Below are 25,147 nucleotides of genomic sequence, written 5' to 3'. Positions count from 1 at the left end.
TTAATTTAATTTAATTTAATTTAATTTAATTGTTTTGCATCATTTGTAATTGACTTGATCTCGGGCAATAATTTCCACAATAAAGATTTTATTTTATTTTATTTTATTTTATTTTATTTTAAATACCTTTTTAATGAACTTTTTTTTTTAATTTAAATCAGCACAGTCCCAATATTGAATATTTTGCCATTCAAATATTTTATTAGTAGTAGTAGTTTTTTTTAAATTTATTTTATTGTATTTTATTTTAGCATGCAAAGGTTTTATTCAGTTTAATATTTTATCTATTATATTTAGACTTCCATGCATTGACCTCCACTGCACAAAGTTAATTGAGCCCGTGATGCATTGACACAACAATTAATCAGTAAAATAAATGTTGTTGTATTGTGCGTCTTCATCTAATATTAAAAATCTATTACTGTGTTGTCATTTGCGATTTGGCATTACAGACAATCAGTGTTTATTTCTGTGTTTGAGACAAAGATTGTTGAGATAGCAGTTCATAATCATCCTCCTGTCCTTTTGGATTTAACGTACTGCCAAACCCCGTAAGACTTTATTTCCGTGTAAGTTGCGTGCCGAGCTCCGCGACATGCTTTCAAACAGGATTGAAGAGCAGCTTTTCTAATATAGTGCCTGACTGGTAATATGTCATGAAGATATGTGGCCGTCCAACATCTGCTGGGCCGCTAGCAGAAGCTCTGCATCCTGTAATCTGCTCAAATCCCTTCTCTTCATATCGCACACACACATCGCTAGTTAAATATAGCCCTGATGTGATGTGTGCTCTATATAAGCACAGAGAAAGTATTGCTAGCTTTAGGGGTATAAATACACTTCAAATCTATTTATTTATATATTAGCTGTTTATATGTATTGCTTTCTCCTTTCAAAATACATTGCATTCAGATATATATTTCTTTAAAACAGAATGTTCTCTGGCAAAATAGTAAATAATTCCACAATGAATACTGTGCAATTTAAATATTTTATTTTATTATTTTGTTCATTTGTTTTTTTTTTTTTTTTTTTTTCTTGCATTATATACATATATAATATTATAATGTGAAATCTTTTTCTTTCTTTTGATTTTTGGGTGAATTTGGTTTTCCAGAAATGTATTCGGTTTACGTGTTTTATAATGCATAGGCAAAGCTTGAAAAACAAGACAATGGAACCGCATAATTAAATGAGTCAGCACCAATTTACATATGCTAAATCACATAACATGCGTGGACTACTGTACATCCCTGTAAATAAACACAAGCATAACAGCAGCACGGTGTTAATTAGGAAAAGGTAATTATGTCTCATTACAATTAAAATTGTGGCCCACTCGGTGGCCTGCTGTGGTGCTGAGAAGCATCTCTTATGAAAATTAAAACATTTCTAATGAAATAATGAAGCACAGAAATGAGCTCAGGATCAGTCGCCTCCAACACGGAGAGCTTTTTTAATTACTAGATAATTTTACTTATATCAACTTAAATGAAACTAATTATGTAAACATTTCCCAAGAATATTTCCATTTTATTCCAGCTTAATAAGGCCAAGATCAAAATGATATTGCAGCCCAATATTGAATATATTTATCTGTGTTTGTGTCATTATGTCAGCCCCAAACGATGAGCTTTTATCATTCAATTTTTCTGTGTATCTTCATTTAGAATATGAGTTACTAATTGTTAATTTCCTCAAAAATGCTGCATAAGAATTCACTGCTGGGAGAGAGTCATTAAAAGTGCGTTCAGACACAAACTGTGTAATGAGTTACTCTAATGTTCCTTTTTTTATTATTAGAAAGCATTTAAGTCTTAATTAGGGAGGTTTGAGCTCCCAAATCCGAACACTCATCATTTGCACTCTGTGTGTTGTGCTGGTCAGTTTTAAAAATGCTTTAAAAATGCATGCAAAATACAGCTGTGGTGTTTCGGTGGAATCTAATGTGACAAAATAACAGCGTTTGGGTTTGTTCTTTTCTGGCGCGCACAGATGTGGCCAGCGTAAACTCTGCCGTCGCCATGACGACCGCTGCATGTGTTAAGAGGATTCTTTGTTTCAAATGTGACATTCTGTGTGATACATTGTTTCCTGTGATTGGGATTCCATTGTAAATACACTGATGATACATTCAGGTTGGGTGATACATTGTATCCTGTATGTCACTGTAACCAGACCACAGTATATTGGGAGAGTAAATTCTATCTATCTATCTATCTATCTATCTAAAAGTTCATTTGTTAACATGGTTACACTTTAGAATAGGGAACACTTCTTCACTATTAACTATGACTATGAGTAAATTCCTAATTTTCTGCATATTAATACTTAGTAAGGTAGTTGTTAAGTTTAGGGATTGGACAAGATTAGAAATGTAGAATAAGGCATTAATTTGTGCTTAATTAGTACTGATAAAAGCTAACATTCTAGTAATATGCATGCTAATGAGCAACTAGATAAGTGGTACTGTTAACATTACTTAACTACATTAGTTAACATGACATGAACTAAGAATGGACAATACTTCTACAGTATGAATTCTAATTGTATTTTTTTTTATTATTAATGTATCTTATTATTAATTTATAAGTTCATTTATAAGTCATTCTTAAAATCACTAGTTGTGTTTGTTATCATTAGCTAAAGCACTGTACTAATATAAACAGTGAATGACTATTTTTTACTAAATAACTTTAACAAAGATTAAGAAATAGCGTAATAAATCTATTGTTCATTGTTTGTTCATGTTAATATATTTAGTGTTAACAAATGATATTTTATTGTAAAGTGTCACCCTGTCTATCCATCCATCCATCTATCCATGTTTATATATTTTTTTGTTACAAATAGTATTTTTTTGTTTTTTATTATTACAAAAAAGTAATATTTATTTATTAGTTTGTTTTCCTTCCTATATTAGATAATATGTAGTATAATTATAAAATATTATTTTCTTTCTTTTGATTTTGACAAAAGTGATTTTTTTCAGTGTATTTATCTTGTTCTTTTACTTTTGTCTTGCATTAGATATTATAAATTATAAAATATGTTTTATAAAAAAACAGACAAAAACTTTTTCTTTCTTTTTTTTATTAATTTGCTTTATTTATTTATTTATTTATTTTTGCTCATTTAGTTAATTTTTTTCCTCCTACATTGGATTATATATAGCATAATATTAAGTTCTTTTCATTCTTTTATTTTGACAAAAATAAGTGAATTCTACTTGTAAACAGCAAAGATAACTCATTATGAATTATATTTATTAAATGCTTTATAACATTTAAGTGAGTTTATGCATTTGTCAGATGCTTTTAATCCAGAGTGACGTACAGGGTAGTGAATTCAGATTGTCGGCGTGTTTTTCCAAGGAACTGAACCTGTCCTCGCATCACTCCTGTTGACCCACACAAACTGTGATATTTTTACTCTAAAAAACTTTTAGTGCTCTAAATAACTTCCAGTCCAGTTGACATTGTACTGATGATGATGGTTTAATCTGTCTGTCCTCAGATAACCAGTCCATGGCGTCTCAGACGGCGGTGAGCATCCGCATCCTGGACGTGAACGACAACCCTCCCGAACTCGCCACTCCTTACGAGGCGTCGATCTGCGAAGACGCCAAACCTGGCCAGGTAAGATAAAGCCTGAGCGTTTCTCACACTCAGAACTCACATCAGTCTAATCAGAAATCACGCTCGCCAGACGTGGCTCGATACGATCGCATCTGCGTCTGAAAGCGGCGGAAACGAGATCCGTTGTTCCGCACGAAAATCATCACTACTGTCGATTTGATATGATATTTGCGGTCAGAAGACGCTGACTTGTTGTTCCCGATGGCTCCTCGTGTTGATAAAGCTGTCAGCCGCGATACGGACCTGCGAGGGAAACCTTGTCATTTCCATGAAAAGCATATGTAATCTGACATCAGCCGGCTCCTCTCAGACAGCTGCGCTCGCCGCTAATATATATCAATCGCGGGAACATCAGGTGTGCGGCGTGATGAAGTGGTCAGATTCTAATTGCATTGTGGGACTGCCGCACTCAGCATGGCCTCCCTGATTCGGTTTGACGGCAGTTTACAACGCCTAACAAGATTTGTTTTTCCGAAGCTCAATATCTCGTCTGATCCCGCTGGGCTAATGTAGTTTGGCTCAACTCACCAATCTCTCCTTCCCCAAAAAAAAAAAAAAAGCAAACGTTCTGAGAGATACAGCGCTGTGACCTCGCAAGACCTCCGAACCCAGAACGAAACACTGGAGTCCAGCAGAACAATCAGTGTGTGTCAGATTTAGTACCGAGCCAATCGCTTTCCCGTTTTTGTCAGAATGGTTTCATTATTGCTTTGCTCCTACTTTGGACCTTTTTCAATTGGAAAGAATGATCCGTCTGACATTTCGTCCCAAAGGCAATTTATAAACTCTAGTCACGAAAAAACTGCGCAATGGCAAGTCGCGGTGAAGCAAACTCACCTGCAGTGCTTTTGTAGCGACTTGTTGCCGGTCTTTGCTTTTGTTTATTTGTGGAATGGATGAAAATATGTTCAGCCCAAAAATGAAACTTCTGTCATCATTTATTTACCCTCATGCAGTTTCAGACCCACATGACCAACTGTCTTTTGTGGAGCACAAAAAGTGCATATCTGAAGAGGTAAAATTCACAAGCTCGGCTCTAAACCTGGTGAGCTGCTCTAAAAACTAGCACAGCAAAAAAACGGGTGTATGAAAATAAAATAAAATAAAATAAAATAAAATAAAATAAAATAAAATAAAATAAAATAAAATAAAATAAAATAAAATAATTTCCAACCACCATTTCATTTTTTATATTTTTATTAAATAAATAAATAAATACTGGTATTATTATTATTATTATAGTAGTATATAATATAAAATTTTGACAATTTTTAGTAATATAAAATCAATAATGATAAAAAAAATGGCACAGCATAAAAATCTTTCTTTGGAAATAAAATAAAATAAAATAAAATAATATTATTTACAACCACCGTGTAATTTTTTTTAAAAATATTTTTAGTAAATAAATAAATACTGGTATTATTATTATTATTATTATTATCATTATTATTATTATTATTATAGTAGTATATAATATAAAATGTTGACAATTTTTAGTAATATAAAACCAATAATAAAAAAATGGCACAGCACAAAAGTCTTTCTTTGGAAATGAAATAAAAATTAAATAAAATTAAATTAAATAAAATTAAATTAATTACATTATTTACAACTACCGTTTAATTTTTTATATATATTTTTTAAGTAAATAAATACTGGTATTAGTATTATCATTATTATTATTATTATTATTATTATTATTATTATTATTATTATAGTATATAATATAAAGTGTTGACAATTTTTAGTAATAAAAAAATCAATAATAAAAAAAATGGCACAGCACAAAAATCTTTCTTAGGAAATGAAATGAAATGAAATAAAAATCACTCATTCATAAATAGGTCAATAAATAAATATTATTTATAGTCACAATTTCATTTTTTAATATGCTTTATTTTTATTAAATGTATTAAACCCCTGTTTTATTTAGTGTTTACAAATCTTGTATTATTCCAGTTCATTTTTCTTGTTTATTAACTTATTAATTTAGTTCATTTTAAATGTTCACAAATGTTAATATGTATATAATTGTTACGGAGTGAGTGAGACGAGAGGTGAGCGGATCCATGTGCGAGCTTTTATTAAAGGGACGAGACAGAGACATAGTCGAAAAACAGGCAGGGTCAAAACAACAGCAAACAGGAATGTCATAAAGAAGACGAAGGGATTAATCCGAAAAACGAGCAATAGTCCAATGGGCAGGCGGCGAGACAGTCAAAACGGGGAAGCCAGGCTAGAATATCAAACACGGGAACGAGGGAAACTAGGAACGCTAACAATGGAAACACAACAACAATACTCCGTGGCTTGCATGGGGAAAGCACTCCTGACATAAATTCATAAATTACTGTCATTGCAACACAGTTTTATCAAAACAGTGGTCAAATATCGAAGGTAGAGCCTTTAATCTTTCTAATGATGCAATGTTCATCCAGATCAATAAGAGTGTGATGTAAAATTGAAACAACAATAATCTGAGGCCGATCTTTACATATAATGAGGTTAATGTATTAATAAATACTATAAAATGATATTAAAGATGAATTCATTTATTTTAATGAACTGCCTAGAGTAAGCTAAAAGGTGTCATGTATTTTAAGAGCCCTGTGTGCTTTGAGACAGTGGTAGTTTCACTTGGTTTTGTAATAGAGCTACAGTGGCTTTTATGAAGTACACTACACTAAATGTTCATCTGAAGAAAGCATTAAGTAGTTTTTTTAGTAGTTGCTTCACATTGCCATGAAAATCCATAGAATTCTGTTTCATGTAAACACATTGCATGCATCATGTGGAATAATTTCTTTTAATCCAGATACTTGACATTTAACAGATACTCATTTGTCTGTGCAATGTCTTCTTATTTAAGATATGATGAGATGCGCCCATTAACATTTGCTTTTCAATGGCTCTTTGTAAATTGACGTACATGCATGATTACGATTATAGAAAACATGCAAATTAATTAAAGGGGAAAAAGGGCCCAAGAGCTATATATGTTTAAAATTAGAAAATAAAATAAGAAAATACATTTCGCTCAAAGAATATGATTTTTTTTTTTTAATAATGACATTGTTGTCATGAAAATGTGCCTTATGACCCCGATGTGACTGGAATTATTAGAATTTGTTTCTTGCCCTCAAAGCTCTGTTTATTTGTTGATCCACCAAACATTTTCCTGCCCTCTTTTCGAGCGGCCGTGAAACATACAGAACACAAAAGGTTTGTTTGCTTTTGGAGATGTCATGGAAAATTGTGCTCTCTTCCTGTATGTGTGTCTTTGCGCGTTTCTTCTCGAGGGCTTCGCTCCACAATAGAGGCGCTGAATGAGGACTGTTATTGCTGGATTAAGGATTCTTTGAGATTTTTTGTTGTACAGAACTAGTAACCTTTGTACTATGTTTCTAGATGCGCGTAAGACGAGCCTTTGTTATCTTCCGTTTTCATCCTTGAAAAAAGAAAAGAATGAATGTTGCTTTATTTTGTAAGTTATTTAACCATTAAATAACCAAGTTATTTAAGACTAAAAAAATACTTTCTTTTATGTGTGTTGTTAGTTTTCTTTTTTCGCTGAATTTTTGAAGCACCATTTTACATTTTATTGTGATTGTTTGAAGCATGGAAACTTAATTTTAATTATTTCAGTTATGTTATGTTAGAAACCAGTCTTAAACAATGAAATTATGCTGCTTACAAGCATCCAGTACTTGTGATGCACAGATGAAAAATAGCTGTTTTAGCAAGTACATAATTGTGAATAATTAAAGTCACCTGTAAATCATTAAATTAGCTGCCATTTTTTTCTGGATAAAACCCCAGCGCTAGAGAATCATTTAATCATGTGAATATGAATGACAGCTGTGAAAATTAAGACGAAAGACCCCTTCAAAGATGTGAAGGTAGACCTACACAGTTTAAGGATGTCATAGCATACTAATAAAATAATAATAATAATAATAATAATAATAATAATAAATAATAATCTTTTAAAAAGCCTTTTTATGTTATTTTATTTTATTTTATTTTATTTTTTATTTATTTTTTGATTTTTTGATTATTTTTTTCCATACAGTGAACCTACTCTGCACCACTTACTAACTATTAATAAGCAGCAAATTAGGAATTTATTGAGGTAAAAGCCGTAGTTAATGGTTTGTCAATAGGTAGAACTGATCATCAAAATAAAGTGTGACCATAATATGTATATGTATACTAATATGTATGTTCAAATGCATTTATTTATCCCTCAACCAAGTGCTTTTTTTCATGATTCATATTGGTTAGCAGTGATAAACCAAGAGTTTAAAGAATGTGCTCCCTTTTCATTGATTAATGTGAATTTATTGAATTTTGAAATTGAATGACTGGAAGAGCAGTTTGTGATTCAAAGAAATTCAGAAGTGATTCATTCCAGGAAATTCCACTTTTCTTTTTTTCTTTTCTACTGAATATTACTGTGAAGTGTTACTGAGAAAAAATAAACAAAAAATGTAATAAATAAATAAATATTTTATTTTATTTTATTTTATTTTTCCATGTAGTGGAAATTAATGGGGTCCAATAACTTTCATTGCATATACAAGAAAGATTGAAATAGCCATCAAAATGTCTTTCTTTTGCGTTCCACAGAAAAGGTTTGTAAAGAAATGACATGATGAGTGAAACATGGTGTGACCTATCCAATCAATCAATCAATATATTTTTTTTTTTTACTATATTTTTTTTAAGAAAGAAAGTCTGGCTGATTTCAAATTTAATGTTGACGTTATATAGAAATTGAAATACTGTGTTCTTGGAAAGCACCAAAACTAGAAGGAAACTTGTAGGAGAAGTCACAGAGTCACCAGCAATAACTTTTCAAGGGTTGCCAAGTAGAAAAAAGTAGAATAAAAGTTTACCTGAAAGAGGTGAGCCACAAAAGAGCATGTTTTTTGTTGCTAGATGAGCCAAAGATACCGTTTCTTTAGTGGAAACTCAAAGCGATATGGGTGGCGTTCACACCTTAACAATCAGCAAGCGTCTTGTGATATAGCATCACGCTGTGAAGCCTCTTTTCATCCAGCCGACTGGCTGGACAGAACAAAGACAGAGCGCAACACAATACCAGTATATACTGAAAAATTTGCCGTTTGAGTTCAGTAAAAAAAAAAAAAACATAACAGCTCAGACGTTTCATCTTTCAGCAGGACATTTTCAAACCGAAGGGCCATGATACCCGCTGTTTCCGAAGCACATTTAAGGTGAAAAATCGCAAGCGTCTCCGTCCCCCAAATACTAAGGTGAAGTGCAATCCGCTGACGGCTTATCGTAATAAATTTCTCTCATTAAACATAGAAAAAGCCCCCTGCTGTTGCTTCAGCGATGCAGTTTTTGTAATAGCTTTACGATAACTTGTAGCATGTTTACGTGATTTGTAGTCCGTCACCCCGGGGTCTCCCATTGCGTTGTGTCGACTAAATTGGCTTAGGTGAGGGAGAGATGCCCGCGGAGGCCAGGAGACGCTGCGGTTCGTGCGTTAAAACTTTACGTGCGCTCTGGCTCTGTGATTAATCACTCTGGTGATTGGGCTGGAAATTAGGCCTGTGGAGGAACACGCAATTACACTCATTTATCTCTCACCTAAGATTGGCGCTTTGTATAAAGCACGGCCTCCACATAAACACTGGATCGGAGGAGACGGTTTTACGTGCATCATTTCTGTCTTCGCAAGAGGGAACCTGTTATGTTCTTTACGCAAGTTGCATTTTGAATAAATCTTGACTAAATCATGATAGCAGCTTTTTGGGTTCAACAGGCTGGTTGAGTCAGTGTTGTTTAAACAACAGAGCAATGTTTGGATTGCACTATAGTCAGTGTTTACACTTTTCAGATCGGCTTACTAGTTGGAAATGGTTACTAGTAAAAGCTCATTTTACATTTTTTTCATTTTGCAGTGCTGTTTTGATGTGACTAACAGAGCTGTTGAGTACAATTGTTTTTATGACGCATCAATGTGAATGATTCTGCATCAATGCATAAAAAATGTAGTTAAATAGGCCTTCATCATACATATTAATGTGCTGTTTTGTTGTAAATAAAGTAGGCTACATTAAATATTGCTTTAAAAAAACATGCATGAATAAATCTTTTTTTTTTTTTAGCTTTAATAAAAGTCTGTTTATTTGTAATTTATGCACTAAAGGCTATTTGGTTAGTTTACATTTTATTATTTAATTTTTTACTTCAATGCTTCTGTTAAATTCATTTAAAATAAAAAAAAATAAATAAAGCACTGCTCATTTCTTATATTTTATTTAATCTGCTTTTGTTATTTTCATCATTGTTCGTATTTTTCATAACAGAGATGAGACAAAAAAAAGGTTGTGATTATTAATTTAGTAAGTATTAGAAATAAAAGAATTGTAGAAAAAGATGCATCAAGAATCGTTGTAGAATCAAATTGTTGCCCTCTGAATCGTAAGTGAATCGAATCATGTGGCAAGATTCACATCTCTGAACGAGGCATGCAACAAGCAATAGAAAAGCATGGAAATATTACACTTTTCATATTAAATATGTATTAAAAACCAGTAAACTGTACTACAGTAAATTCTACATACTCAAAGTTAGGCTAGAAATGCATTTTATTTCCCTCATTATGATTCATATTAATTAGCAGTGATGAATTTAAGATTGGCTCCCTTTTCATTTACTAATGTGAATTTGAATTGAGTTTGGAAGTGATGCATTCTGGAAAGTGAAGTGTTTTTACACCCCGGTATATATATATATATATATATATATATATATATATATATATATATATATATATATGCACACTAATATGTATGTTCAAATGCATTTATTTATTCTTCGATCAAGCGCTTTTCTTCATGATTCATATTGGATAGCAGTGATGAACTGACGTATTGGCTCTCTTTTCATTTATTAATGTGAATTTGAACTGAATTTTGAAATTGAATGACTGGATGAGCAATTTGTAATTCAAAGAAATTCCGCACAAATGATGCATTCTGGGAAATGAAGTATTCTTACACTTTTTTTTCTTTTTTTCTTTTCTACTAAACATTACTGTGAAGTGTTACTGAGAAAAAATAAACAAAAAAAAGTTATTTATTTATAATTAATTTACATGCACAATTTCCCTAGTGTAAAAAAACTAATATACTAAAATGTATTTAAAATACATGTATTTCATGCTATGTATACTACAAATACTTGTACATATTATGTACTTAATAAAAATGCAATTGAACTTTTATTATAATAAACTGGTATATTTAAAGTATGCTAAATTGGAACAACTAATTTTGTACTTAATGCACTTTAATTGTGCAGAAGTAGTGTTGAAGTCCAAATAAATACATACTTAAGTTTATTTGATTGTTCTAAAGTGGAACTGTTATAAGTATACTTTAGGTAGACTTTAAATATTTAGCTTTTAAAGACCGGTATTATTTAAAGATCATACAATCCTCATCAGTGACATTAAAACATATTTTAGGCTTAATATTAAGAAATGTGCATTGTGCACAAGTAGTACCCCAAATAAAGTTTAATTACAATTTTTATATCAGTAAATCTCGAGTGATACATCAGTAATTTTGTTAATAGACTTGCATTTTAAAATGCATTTTAAATCTGTTACTTTTTTACTAGGGTGTTGCATGAGACTTTATGCTTTACTCTTGAACATGGTTGACATTTGGCTAACTAGGTTAAGCTGATGACATCTAGTATTGCAAAAGATTGTGTCTTGTAAAATTGTCATAAAATTGACCCCTGTGAAAGTCTTTGTATATTTTGCAAACCAGATCATATTCTCTTTATGTGGCCTGTTGTGCGATTCAAAAACTTGCTCGCTTTCACATTTCACATGACGTTGCGCTCTACTGCTAGCCCAATTATCAAGCTTTGTTCGTGTGCCACGCTAGCGTCGCCTCTCTCTCTGTGCCCCAGCGCTCGCTAACGTCACCGCTTGCATTTCTGATAGAACAACAGTGAAATCAGATTAGCTTAAGCCGCTAAATGCATGGAGTTTGATCCCATTTGAAGGATGACAACACAGCGTATTTGTTTGTGTGTAAAAGGTGAATAAATCAGACGGAGGGAGAGAAAGAGGGCTGGAGACATGAAAAAGGACTTAGCCCGATAGCTCATAAGCAGCTTTGGCTCAGGGGGCGCGACTCCCCTTCCAGCGATGTGACACCGTTGTTAGACATGGAAGGAGAAAGTGTTTATGGGCTCACGCGGATTTAAGTGTCAGGTAGATGTGGCGGGCTGCGAGATTCACGGGATGAGGTTTTGATTTTATAGTTGGAGAAAGAAGCTAGCGCTAACAAAACACACGTCAGTATTGCTGTCATGGTATTGCCCAAAAATGCATCATCATTACTATTGTGCTATATCTGAAGTACCATAGTGTTACCATGGTAGCATGTAAAAATAACCCTGAAAATGTGAGTTTTTCTGTATGTGCAGTTTTTGAATAGCAGCATAGTATTACCACGGTTTCTTAGAAGTAACACTATGGTATTTTTTGTGTAAGTTCTTCTTTTGAACTATTTCTCTTGACTTACAAATAGTATGGTACTACTATGTTTTTAAAGACATGTACCATGATACAAAAAAAAAGTATATTTACTGTTGTACTACCATGGTTTTCTTAGAAGCGCCCCAAAACTATAGTAAAACTATGGTACTTTTTTGTACAGTAAGTGTTGTTTTGATTTTCCTCTTCAATTACAAATGGTGCCACGGTCATACCATGCTTTTTAGGACATGTACCATGGTACTACCATGGTTTTCTTGGACGTACCCCAAGAATATGGTAATACTATGCTATTTTATTTCTGTAAATGCTATTTTTCTTCCCTCTTTCTTTCTCTTCCCTTGTAAACAGTATTACTGTGTTTTTTAAGGATGTGTACCATGGTGCTTTTATGTGTTTTTTGGTAACATAATGGTAAATGTTCTGTAAGTGCTGTTTTTGAACTATTTCTCTTCGCTTACAAACAGTACCATGGTGTTACCTTGTTTTTAGGACATGTGATATTGTTTTACCATAGTTTTAATGAAAGTACCCCAAAAATATGGTAACACTATGGCACTATGGTTTTTTTGTAAGTATGGTTTTGAAGTATTTCTCATCACTTAAAAATAGTACCATGGTATTACCTCATTTTTTAGGACATGTACCATGGAAATACCATAGTTTTCTTGTAAATATCCTGAAAATATGGTAAACTGTGGTACTTTATCCTGCAAATGCTATTTAAACTATTTCTGTTCACTTACAAATAATACAAGGCTAATACCATGTTTTAGAACATTTACCATGGTACTACCATGGTTTTCTTGTAAATACCCCAAAATATGGTAAAACTATGGTACTTTTGTCTGTAAGGTCTTGTTTTGAACTTTTTCTCTTTCCTTCAAAAAAAAAAAAATAAATAAAAATAACATGGTACTACCTTGTTTTTTTTTGGGATATGTACCATAGTGCTAACATGGTTTTCATTAAAGTACCCCTAAAATATGGTAATACATTGGTACTTTTGTATTACCGTATTATGTTACTATTTCTGTTCACTTACAAATATCATCATGGTATTACTTTATGCTTAGGACCTGTACCATGGTTCTACTATGGTTTTCTTGTAAATACCCCCCAAAATATGGTCAAAATATGGTAAAGTTATGGTACTTTTTTCTGTAAGGTTTTGTTTTGAACTATTTCTCTTCACTTACAAATAGTACCATGACGATACTGTATTTTTAGGACCTGTACCATGGTTGTACCATGGTTTTCTTGAAAGTACCCCAAATATGGTAAAATAATGGTACTTTTTTTTCTGTAAGGTCTTGTTTGTAACTATTTCTCTTCACCTACAAATAATACCATGGTGCTACAATGTTTTTAAGGTGTGTACTATGGTTTTCTTGTAAATACCCCCAAAATATGGTAAAACTATGGTACTTTTTTCTGTAAAAACTTGTTTTGAACTATTTCTCTTCACTTACAAAAATAACATGGTACTACCCTGTTTTTTGGGTCATGTACCTTAGTGCTGCTATGGTTTTCATAAAAGTACCCCTAAAATATGGTAATACTGTGGTACTTTACTATTTCTCTTCACTTACAAATAATACCATGGAATTACTGTATTTCTAGGACCTGTACCATGTACAATGGTTTTCTTGAAAGTACCCCAAAATATGGTAAAACAATGGTACTTTTTTTTTTTTCGGTAAGGTTTTGAACCATTTATTTTCACTTACAAATAATACCATGGTACTACCATGTTATTAAGACATGTACTATAGTTTTCCTGTAAATACCTCCAGAATATGACAGCACTAAGTACTTTTTATGTAAATGCTATTTCTCATTACTTACAAATAGTACCATGTTTTTTGTTTGTTTGTTTGTTTTGTTTTTGTTTTTTAAGGACATGAACCATGGTGCTATTTAAAAACCATGTTCTAAGAATACCATGGTACTTCTCTAGATAGTAGGGAAAGTACCAAAAAAGAGTACTGTATTGCTTTTTTCTACCATGGTACAAAAAGCCTTGATACTGTGGATATAATTACTACAGTCCATTAATTTGATAATCATTCAGTACCATAGTGAAAAAAAGTGCTGCATCTTCCCACAATTACCTTAGCTGACTTTACAAAAGACGCAAACGAAGAGACATTTCAAGTTCATCCTTCCAAAGGTCTCTGATTCACGGCGTGTCCCATTCATGATCTCGTTCATTATCTACACGCCTGACCCTTGTTCAGATTGACATGTGAAGCGATGTGAGCGTGTGCCGTTCGACTCGTAACCCTGTGGTATTTGGGCTGACGGGATGAGGAGGGACAGATATCATATAGAGTCGCGTGTGCAGGGAAAGGCCGGGTGGAAAGGCAAATACTAAGAACGGCCCGGGGACGAGAGGCCTGTCAACTCCACACAAGACATCAAGCGGCACTGAGCGGCTCTCCGTGACAGATCACAGGGGTCTGGTCCTCCCGCGGGACAGTCCCGGCTAGATGACTAATGTTTGAGGGGAAAAGTACACTCTCGCTCCCATGTGCACGCATACACGCGCAGACGGCCACGTAGATGGATTGGCTCCCACTCGCGTGATGACACATACGCCGAACCCGTGTTGAATTCACTTCTACAGATGGGTTATTTCAGCCAAAAATGAAAATTTACCCACTCTAGTTTCATTCAAAGCACATATGATTTTATATTTTATTACTTTTGTGGAAAATAGCAGGAATTATGTTCCTGAAAGTTCAGGATGGACTAAAGCTGTGCGCTAGGAGTTTTAAAAAAGTAACGAATCAATTTTCAAAGTATTATTTCGAAGTAAAAATATAAATCAATCATGTTTTAAATTGACAAATAAATAGCTGCGTTTGCAGTGCTGCTCTGTGATGGATTTCCAGAGGAGGATGATGTGAATTGAAGAGTAATTGAAAGGTCACCTCTGATAATGAGGGTTATTTATGGTGAAGGAGGGAAATTACATTTATTCTGCCTTGGATTTTTTGGCTGCACTTGGATGGTAGTTAATGGCACTGTGCCATTTGAATATCCTGATTGGTCAGTTTAATAATGAGAGGAGCCTGTATGCGGTGAGCCTGTTGTGACATTCATGTAGTGGGAAGAAAAAGATAATAAATGGTCAAACACATCTGTTTTAGGAGTTTTATTGCATTTTGCAATGCATGGCAAAAATGCATTTGTTCATTATTAAATTTGTAGTGCAATTTATAATTTTCAAGTGGCACTGGGAGTTTTGTACAGGGATTCAAAAATTATTAATTTTTTTCTTTTTTGATTTTAATGAAGCATCTAAAGTAATCAATTCTCTAAAATGTATCTGATTTTCCAACACACTTTGGTAGAGAAAAACAAGAGCATGTTAAACATGTTTAAGCGCTTTTTGATTAATGATTTCCATGCACCGGACATAGATTAGTAAAAATATTTTACACAGAATAAGTATATTCAAAATGTATTTATTTTTTATTTTATATTTTATTTTATACCAGGTGGATTGCATTATAAAATGCATTTATTAATTGCTACATTGTTAATTAATTTCTTCAATTTGTTTTTAACAAAATTGAAGTGATTTTTTTTTTTTTTTTTAAATTTTTTTAACAAGTTATTTGAACTAAAATAACACAGATTTATACTTGATAGAGAGAAACACAAGTGTGTTTAACAGGGATCCCGCTTTCTGATCAGTGATTTTCCATGAAATTATTTGTGATTACAGGACTTTAAATAAAGAATTTTAAATAATTTAAATATTATTTTACACAGAATAAATAATTGTAAATGCCACTTTTATGAAATTATTATTGCATGGTTATTATACCAATCTTTTGAAAAAATATGTATTAATGAATTACTTAATTGATCTTTGGCACTATGATTTATGTAACGCGACTCAATTTATTTATTTTTTAATGAGTTCATTGAGTTTATTGTTTATTATTGAGATTTCCCAACATTACTGTGTAAAGATGTGTGTTTTTGTGATCTGTGATTTCCATGCAATCATCAGTGATTAAATTATTTTACAATGATTTCAGTCACGAAGAGCCAATTTGAAATCAGTTCTTTATTTACTATGTGATTGCTTATCAGTCATTGAATATTTTATTAATTTCTTTGACTTTCACTAACTGAAAATCACACAGATATTTCTAGGTTTTCAATGCCCAGTTTAATTATCACCTCCGCTAACTAATTACAGTTAGTTCCTGTCCTCATCGCTGGTAGGAAGCGTTCACCCAAATGAAAACTCTTTTTCCTTGAACTTTCCCATCCGTCTCGGAGGTCAGCGTCCTCCTCCTCCTCTGCGTGCAGGAGGAAGACTTTCGGAGAGGACCTTTGGTCTTGGAAGGCTCTGGAGAATGCGCAAGACTTTTGGGAGACTCTTGGCTTCTCACTTTCCGAGCCTCGCGCAGCTTAAAGGGTCATGAGGGGGCTGTTGGATGGAAATCTAATTAGATGATTTTGCTTGAGGGAGCTGTGTTTGCCACTCAATAAACTCCCACACACTGCTTCCCTCTCACAATCTTTCTCTCCTTCGCATTATTTTTCTCTGTCTTACTTTCTCAGAAGTCCCTGTTTGTCTCGGTGTTTTTCCATCCTGATCCTTTTCCCTCCAGAAGCCCCTCAGGCATTAGTTTCACCCTCGAATTGGGAACTTTTTCAGATGACCTTTTGTTGTTTCTGTCTTTGGCATCGCAATTAACGTTTGTTAAGGAAACAGCGTTCATTTATTCTTTTTCCTATAGTTTTTGTTCTCATTTAACCTTGTTTACTTCATTCTTTTTTTTACCATCCAAACAACAGCTCATTAAACAAATGAGGGTCACAAAAGAGAAAGGATGTGAATCGTTCCAATTAACAGCTCTGGTTCCTTAAAGCCAACATAAAGAATTGACCCTTTTTAATATTTTAAAACATGTTTTTGATTTGATTGTGAACAATTAATCAATGCACTTATATTAACATTTTCATCTTTCATGATGGAATTTTGTTTTTCAGCGTCCTTCTAATTTCTTATCCACTTGTCACATAGAGTCCTGTCCTATGTTTTCGAATCAATTAATGATTCTTTTTAAAATTATGATGAAGGAATCAGTGCGTGATTCATTACACTCATCTTACGAAACCAATTTGTAAATCTGTGGGTTATTTACAGTTGTGTTGTGATCAGTCAGGTCATGCATGTCCCATTTGAGCATCTAAATATGGTCATATACACAGTATTATTTTTGTTTTGTTATAGTATTTATTAATATGTTGAATTAGCTTTATATCTTACATTTAATTTTAATTGTATGGTTTGTAATATTTTTATTTCAATTTGAGTTTTATTAATTTTAGAACTTCAACTGAAATTTATTTTATTACAGTTATTTACCAAGGTAACATTTCTAAGCTTTTGTGTGTGTGTGTGTGTGTGTGTTGTGTATTTAGCTTTATTTCAATTAACATAAATTATTTTCAATAGTTTTAATTTAATATATGTATTATAGCAATTCACTTTATAATTTAAATTCAGTTTTAGTTTTAGTCCACTTTGATTTTGTCATTTTTATTATTATATGTTATTTTTTCAATAGCTTGTTTTTAATAGTTTTTAATATATTTTTTTTTTGTTTTAGTAATTTTAGAACTTCAACTTGAATATTTTTTTTATAGTTATTTACCAAGGCAACATTTCTAAGGAATTTTTTTACATAATTTTTTTGTGTGTGTAATATTTATATATGTTTTTTAGCTTTATTTCAATTAACATTTTTCATTAGCTGTTTTTTAATAGTTTGTTATATTTTTTTATATTTAATTTTTAGTTTTAGTAATTTCAAACTTTAGAACTTTAAATAATTTTTGTGTGTAAAAAAAAAAAAAAAAATATATATATATATATATATATATATATATATGTATGTGTGTGTGTGTGTGTGTGTATATAGCTTTATTTCAATTAACATAAATTATTTTAAATAGTTTTAGTCTAATATAAGTATTATAGTATTTAATAATATTTAGAATTAGCTTTATATTTTAATTTTAATTTTAGTCCAGTTTTATGTGAGTTTTGTCATTATTATTATATGTTGTTTTTTTTTGTTTGTTTTTTAATGTTTTAATGTTGTTGTTGTTTAACACGTTTAAGCGCTATTTGTAGTTATTTGCCAATGCAACATTTTTAAGGTTTTTTTAATGTAAGTTTTTTTTTTGTGTGTGTGTAATATATATATATAAGCTTTATTTCAATTAACATATTAATTTCAATTAACTATTAATTTTAAGTAGTTTTAGTGTAATATAACTATTATAGTAGTTAATAATATTTTAAATTACCTTTTTTATTTTAAATTGAATTGTAGTTTTATAACATTTATATGTAATTTTGTCATTTTTATTATTATATGTTGTTTGTTTTTTAATAGCTGTTTTTAATTGTTTTTAATATTTTTATTACATTTTTAGTTGTAGTAATTTTAGAACTTCAACTTAAATGTATTGTATTAAAGTTATTTACCATATCTATATATTTAACTTTATTTTATTTTTATATCAGTTTTAGTTTTAGTAAATTTAACACTTAAACTTATTTTTTTACAGTTACTCGCCTTGGCAACATTTCTAAGTTTTTTTTTTTTTTTATATTTATTTTAATTATTTTTAATAGTTTTACTTCACATCAACAATAACATCACTAAATATAAATGGATAGTTTTCCTGTCTTGAATGCATCTTGGAAGATGTTTAAACGGGGTCTTTTCATGATCAGATGTCTAGCCAATTAGACAAAACGATGCATTAATTGACTAAGTATAAATATCCTCTTTTGTCTGATTCTTAGAAAAGAACCAGTTCATAGGAGTCATTTGTTCTGTAGTGGTGAATCAATAAAGGAACATGGTTCAAGAAGCGTTAACAGATCCAAAACATCATGAAAATAATTTGATTGAAGCATTTTTAAAGAAAATCAATAAGTACCGTTTCCCAATTCCCAACTTCACAAAGTAGCGGGTAGCATTTCGTGGACGAGCGCTAAAGCGACGCGGTGATGAAGGATGTCTGAAAGCAGGCGCTCAGCGGGAGTCCCACAAAACTTCCCTTTCAAGCTGAGAGGGGACCAATAAACACACATCTTAAAAATATAACATGTGTCCCGTTTTCCCCGTCCTCTGTCGTGCAGCTGGAGATTTTCTGGTTGTGTAACACTCCAGACAATGTGAAGAGAGTCACAGGAGTTTGTGCGCGTTGATTAAAGGCTCTTAAAGGCGTCCGGCGTCGCATTATCAGCCGCAGACAGAAGTGGAGCGCTGCGAATAATGAGGCCGATGGGAAGCACAGGTTAGTGTTTAGTTTAGTGCTGCTGTGGATGTAATCAAGCAGAAACATTATCAGCTGCAAGTGCTGCTCGACTTATGAGAAATATGTTTTGAGGATCCAACACCTGCGGTTTTACTCCAGCATTTTCCGGAGTTCTGGGCCTCGTTTGTTACCTGGTTAATTATTTAGAAAAGGTCAAATTAAGTTTGCATGAAAGTCTATGCTGGTCAGTGCTAATTTACACTCTAAGAAAGTCTTTTTTTTTTAACAAACATTAAAAATGCAGAAGGTTTAGCATCAAGGACTGACAAAAAGAGAGGCTTCTTTACCCTAACTTTACCTTAAGTCACCCTAGTGAAGATTGTCAAGCCTGCCGCTCACAGACTGCACTAACAATACTGAGCGTACATGAATGAATGTTAACACCGCGCTCTCTTTCTGTGCCAGAATATGTTTCCATGTGAGCGTGAATGACAGTCTGTGGGCTTTAAACCAGAATGAGATGTGCAGTCCAGCTCTTACATTAGACTCTTACATCAGCACCTCAGGGCAGAAACATACTGTGCACAGGATGCATAAAAAGTGCTACTGCAGTGGAACAAACTTTAGGACAAATGTGTGTCATTAAACCAGACTTTTATTATTTTCTCTGTAGTTCAGGAATAGTTCACAAACAGATTAAAATTTGGTCATTATTTACTTGCCCTCATGTCTGCTGGTGTTTTTCAGGATCGCAAAAGATCATTTTTGGAGAGATGTATATATACATTTACATATATACTTTTTTTTGCTTGTTTGCATGTATATGCGTTTACATATTTACGTCTATTTATTTATAATTGTATCAAGCAATCAGTTATTTATTTATTTATTTATTTATTTTTAAGTTTACATAAAATAAATAAATATTGAAGGCAGTGTACCTCACTTTTGATAAAGACATTTACCAAATGCATAAATGTAATGTGAATGTAATATATGCTATTCCAGCAGTAGAATAAAATAAAATAAAATAAAATAAAATAAAATAAAATAAAATAAAATAAAATAAAATAAAATAAAATAAAATAAAATAAAATAAAATAAAATAAAATAAACCATAACAGCAAGACAGAAATCTCAGTAAAGATTACCATAGTGAAGTCATATTTGCCAAATGCATAAATGTAAATGTAATATAGTCATGACAAATGTCATGGTTTCCATGCTGTAACAGTAGAATAGAATAAAATAGAATAGAATAGAATAGAATAGAATAGAATAGAATAGAATAGAACAGAGAATAGAACAGAACTTTATTAACTTAACTTTAGGACACTTTAGGAGCTCTTTTTGATTGGAAATTAAAGAAAAAAAAACATAATAACAAGACATAAATCTCAATAAAGATAAATAAAATATTGGGAAAAAGCATTTATTATGTTTTCATAGTTTATTTTATATTTAATTATATTGATGATCATTTTTTATATTGATATATAATTTTGTATTTTTTTTTTTAAATATTGGTTTATAACTTGAATGCAGTGTATGTCACTTTTGATAAAGGCATTTGCCAAATGCATAAATGTAAATGTAATATAGTACTGACAAATGTCACGGTTTTCATGTTTTAACAATAGAATAGAATAGAATAGAATAGAATAGAACTTTATTAACATTAGGACACTTTATGAGCTCTTTTTGATTGGAAGTTAAAGAAAAAAAAACATAATAACAAGACATAAATCTCAATAAAGATAAATAAAATATTATTAAATAAAAAAAATATTAAATAGTAATGCCAAATGTCATGGTTTCCATGCTGTAACAGTAGAATAGAATAGAATAGAATAGAATAGAATAGAATAGAATACATCTTTATTATCGTTGTTTAAAAAGCTATAAATCACATTTCAGCCACTCTCTAAGATTGTCAATGTAAAAAAATTAAAGTAAAAACATAACAACAAAACATAAATCTCAATAAAGATAAGTGATGAATAAAGTTAAAAAAATGTATTTAAAAAATGACAATCTATCGTATCACTTCAGACGACATGGGATATAGTGCATGAGGCATTTTTTAATTTTTTGTCCGTCTTGAAGCTCAGCAGCCATGCATGAAGAAGTGTTGCAGAAATAATAACAGCATACAGGTTTGAACCGAGACGATGTGAACAGAATGCAAACTATTTCTTTAAAAGCTCAGGCAAATGTAGGGTTTCTCCTCGCGGGAGCGGCGCACGATGGAGTCAAAGCAGATTCCGTCAAACCGAGCGCGTCCTGGAGGACTGAGCCTTAAACACAAGCACTTTGCCTCTCTTGGAAACTCCAGCTTTAATCATTTTGAAGGGGAAACATCAGTGTTAGTGTGGGGTCTCCTTTGAGTATACGGCTCTGCCTTACAAGCATTTGTCCTTGCTTTCACTTTCCCGGTATGTGCACGTCTTTCCTTTTCATTTTCCTATCCGAGCAAGCATGAGTGCTCCTCGCTGACTTTAGGGCGCAGGAAAGACTTTGCAAAAAGAATTTTAATTTAGTTTTAGTTTTTTTTCCCTCTCTCCTCTAATTGCACTTGGATTTTCTATCACCTCCCCAAAAAATTGACATAAACGCCGTGCGAGGCTTTTGATGACCGTGTAATGAGAAATGAGCAACGAGAGAACATGGGAATTTTCGCGGGATTGTCTGAAGTGCCGCCCACTCCCTCTCCGCCGCTCCTCTGTTCCTCCCGCCCTCCTAAACGCTTCCATCTGTTGTCTCACAATCCGGCTAATGTAGTGACTGGGCCCGATGCCGCTCACAAGTACACCCACTCTCACTGCCACAACAACTTCTCCGCCTCGCGCTTCTGATTTATCACACAAACTGTAATACGAAAGCCTAACAGGACGAGAGAGCTCGATGTAGGTTTAGCATAATATGACAAAAAGTGTGTGTTTTTTGGACAGTCATTTGTAATGTGCTTTCTGAATGCAAAATGCTCTTGCTTCACTGTGCAGTCTATTCACTTTTGTAAAATTTGCAATATCTAACCTGTGCAAAAGCATATGCAGCAGGTGAAACTTTTAAATGCAATGGTGAAAAGCATTAGCTATTGTAAACAACAGTAATAATGAGCATTTAAAAATAAATTGGTCATGTTTATAATTTATGAATATGTATTGTTAGTTCATATTGCATTAGCTAATGTTAAAGTATAACTTTACTGTTAAAAAAGGAGTTAGTATGTGTAGAAATGAATAGTAATGAAGATTATTAATCAAGGAAAATAAGTAAAAATGCTGAAAACACTGTTTAAAAACTGTTGATATGCAAATATATATATATAATAGTGTTGGTTAACATTTTTATTATTTTTTATTTTATTTATTGTAATATTTTCAGTTTTCTATTTAATTTTAGATTAATATTAATAAATATTAAAATAATAAATCTATTTGTAAAGCTATTTATTTTTATTGTGTGTTTGTGTGTGTGTACTGATTAAGTTTTAGTTTATTTAGTTTTGGTTGTATTACATATTTGATGAATGAGAATGAGAAATGATGCCTTGGCAAGTTTAAGTTTTTTTATTGTTATTTTATTTTATTTTATTTTATTTTAATTAATTATTAAATTAAATTATTTGATTTAATTTATTTGATTTAGATTTTTCAGTTAATGCTCATTTTAATTCAAGTAATGAAAAGTTTTAGTTTAGTGTGCACAGCTGCTATGTACAGTAACCTGTAATGCCCAGATATATTTGGAACCGTCTGAATTACCCAAAAGTGAAAGTCCTGTGAACTCAAGAGTGTTTTGAATTCACACAGCATGTTATAAATGGAGCTGCACACATCTGAGATGATCTGAGAGCATTTAGAAAGTCATATACAAGCCAGAATCATTGCAAAAGTGCTCTAAAACTTATCAAATGTTGGCCAGAGGCCGACAGGAACTGTAGCGAGTGAAACTTGTGTTTGCACCATTTGTGACAACAGCAGCTGCATGAACCTGGAAACGCAGATATGCACGCTTTCGTTTGTCAGCCACATTCTCTAGACTCACACGCTGTTCAACTTGCCAGAAGTGAGTCATTTACATAAAGTAAATATTGACTTGTCGGCTACTTTTCTGGCTGAATAGTCGACTAGTAAATATGACTAGTCATGCAGTCTGGCTGAAGTTCCTTCAGTGTGATTTATTTATTTATTTATTTTTTTTCAGTTGTTTTCTGGTTGACTGAGGTTTTATTAAAATCTCGAAACTTTCTCTTTCTTTCTGTCTCCGTCTCCAGCTCATTCACACCATCAGTGTGGTGGACAGAGACGAACCGCAGTCCGGACATCGTTTCTATTTCACGCTGGCACCCGAGGCCTCCAATAACCGTCATTTTACACTATGGGACATCAAGGGTGAGAGATTTTACCTTTTTTATTATACATTTTCAATGCACTGGACAGTTTTCTTTTACATGTGCAAATACTGCATTTACTAGAATACTCAAAAGTTTGGACGTTTTTAATGTTTTGGAAAGAAGTCTCATCTGCTCACCAAGACTGCATTTATTAGATCAAAAATACAGTAAAAACTGTAAAAATGGGAAATATTATTATAATTTAAAATAAATATTTGCTATGTGGATTTTAAAAATTCAGTTTATTTCTTTGATCAAAGCTGAATTTTCAGCATCATTACTCCAGTCTTCAGTGTCACATGATACTTCAGAAATCATTCTAATATGCTAATTTACTGCTCAAGAAACATTTTTTTTATTATTATCAATGTTAAAAACAGTTGTGCAGCTTCGTATTTTTGTCGAAACTCTGAGAAATATATATATATATACATATATATATACATATATATATATATATATATATATATATATATATATATATATATATATATATATATATATATATATATATATATATATATATATATATATATATATATACAAAAAAAAAAAAAAAATATATATATATATATATATATTTTTTTTTTTTTTTTTTTTTTTTTTTCGGGATTTTTTGATTAACAGAAAGTTCCAAAGAGCAGCATTTATTGAATGAGAAACTTTTTTTAGTCACTTTTGATGAGTTTAGTGCATCCTTGGTGAATAAAATTATTATTATTATTTTTTATTTTTTTTAAAAAAAGCCCCATTGTTGGCCATTTTTGGCTAAAAGTGCCTTTGAATTTGTCATCAGTTGGACTTTTTATTCACTGTAATGCTTCTGTATGCTGCAACAAGTTTTGTATACTTATACACTTCAGTTTAAAAGTTCGATGTTGGTAAGACTCTTTTGCTCACAAAGACTGCATTTATTTGATTAAAAATACAGTAAAAACTGTAATATTGTGAAATATTATTACAATTTAAAATACATGTTTTCTGTTTCTATTTAATGTTTATTCTATTGGATTTATGGTAAAATTCAATTTATTCCTGTGATCAAAGCTGAATTTTCAGCATCATTACTCCACTCTTCAGTGTCACATGATCCTCCAGAAATCATTGCAATATGCTGATTTGCTGCTTAATTATTACTGAGGCTTCATTATTATCAATATTAAAATGTTTTTGCTAATTCATTTTTTTGTGGGAACTTTCTTCAGAATTCTTTAATGAATAGAAAAAAAAAAAAGCATTTATTTGAAA

At 31.8% G+C, this 25,147-nt stretch overlaps 1 protein-coding gene across 2 annotated transcripts in view; it reads left to right on the top strand.

Annotated features, from left to right (window-relative positions):
* Positions 1-25,147, top strand: part of LOC127166769 (cadherin-22) — a 237,436-nt gene that overhangs the window by 188,531 nt on the left and 23,758 nt on the right. For both annotated transcript variants that reach the window (XM_051112311.1, XM_051112312.1), the window contains exons 9-10: positions 3,517-3,638; positions 23,780-23,897. In XM_051112311.1, the coding sequence (XP_050968268.1) occupies positions 3,517-3,638; positions 23,780-23,897 (240 nt within the window). The remainder of the gene's footprint in view (positions 1-3,516; positions 3,639-23,779; positions 23,898-25,147) is intronic.

The sequence above is a fragment of the Labeo rohita genome, chromosome 6 (assembly GCF_022985175.1).
Source record: "Labeo rohita strain BAU-BD-2019 chromosome 6, IGBB_LRoh.1.0, whole genome shotgun sequence".
NCBI classification, from domain to species: domain Eukaryota; kingdom Metazoa; phylum Chordata; class Actinopteri; order Cypriniformes; family Cyprinidae; genus Labeo; species Labeo rohita.
Note: the sequence above shows the minus strand (reverse complement) of the source record. Positions and strands in the feature narration are given on the sequence as shown.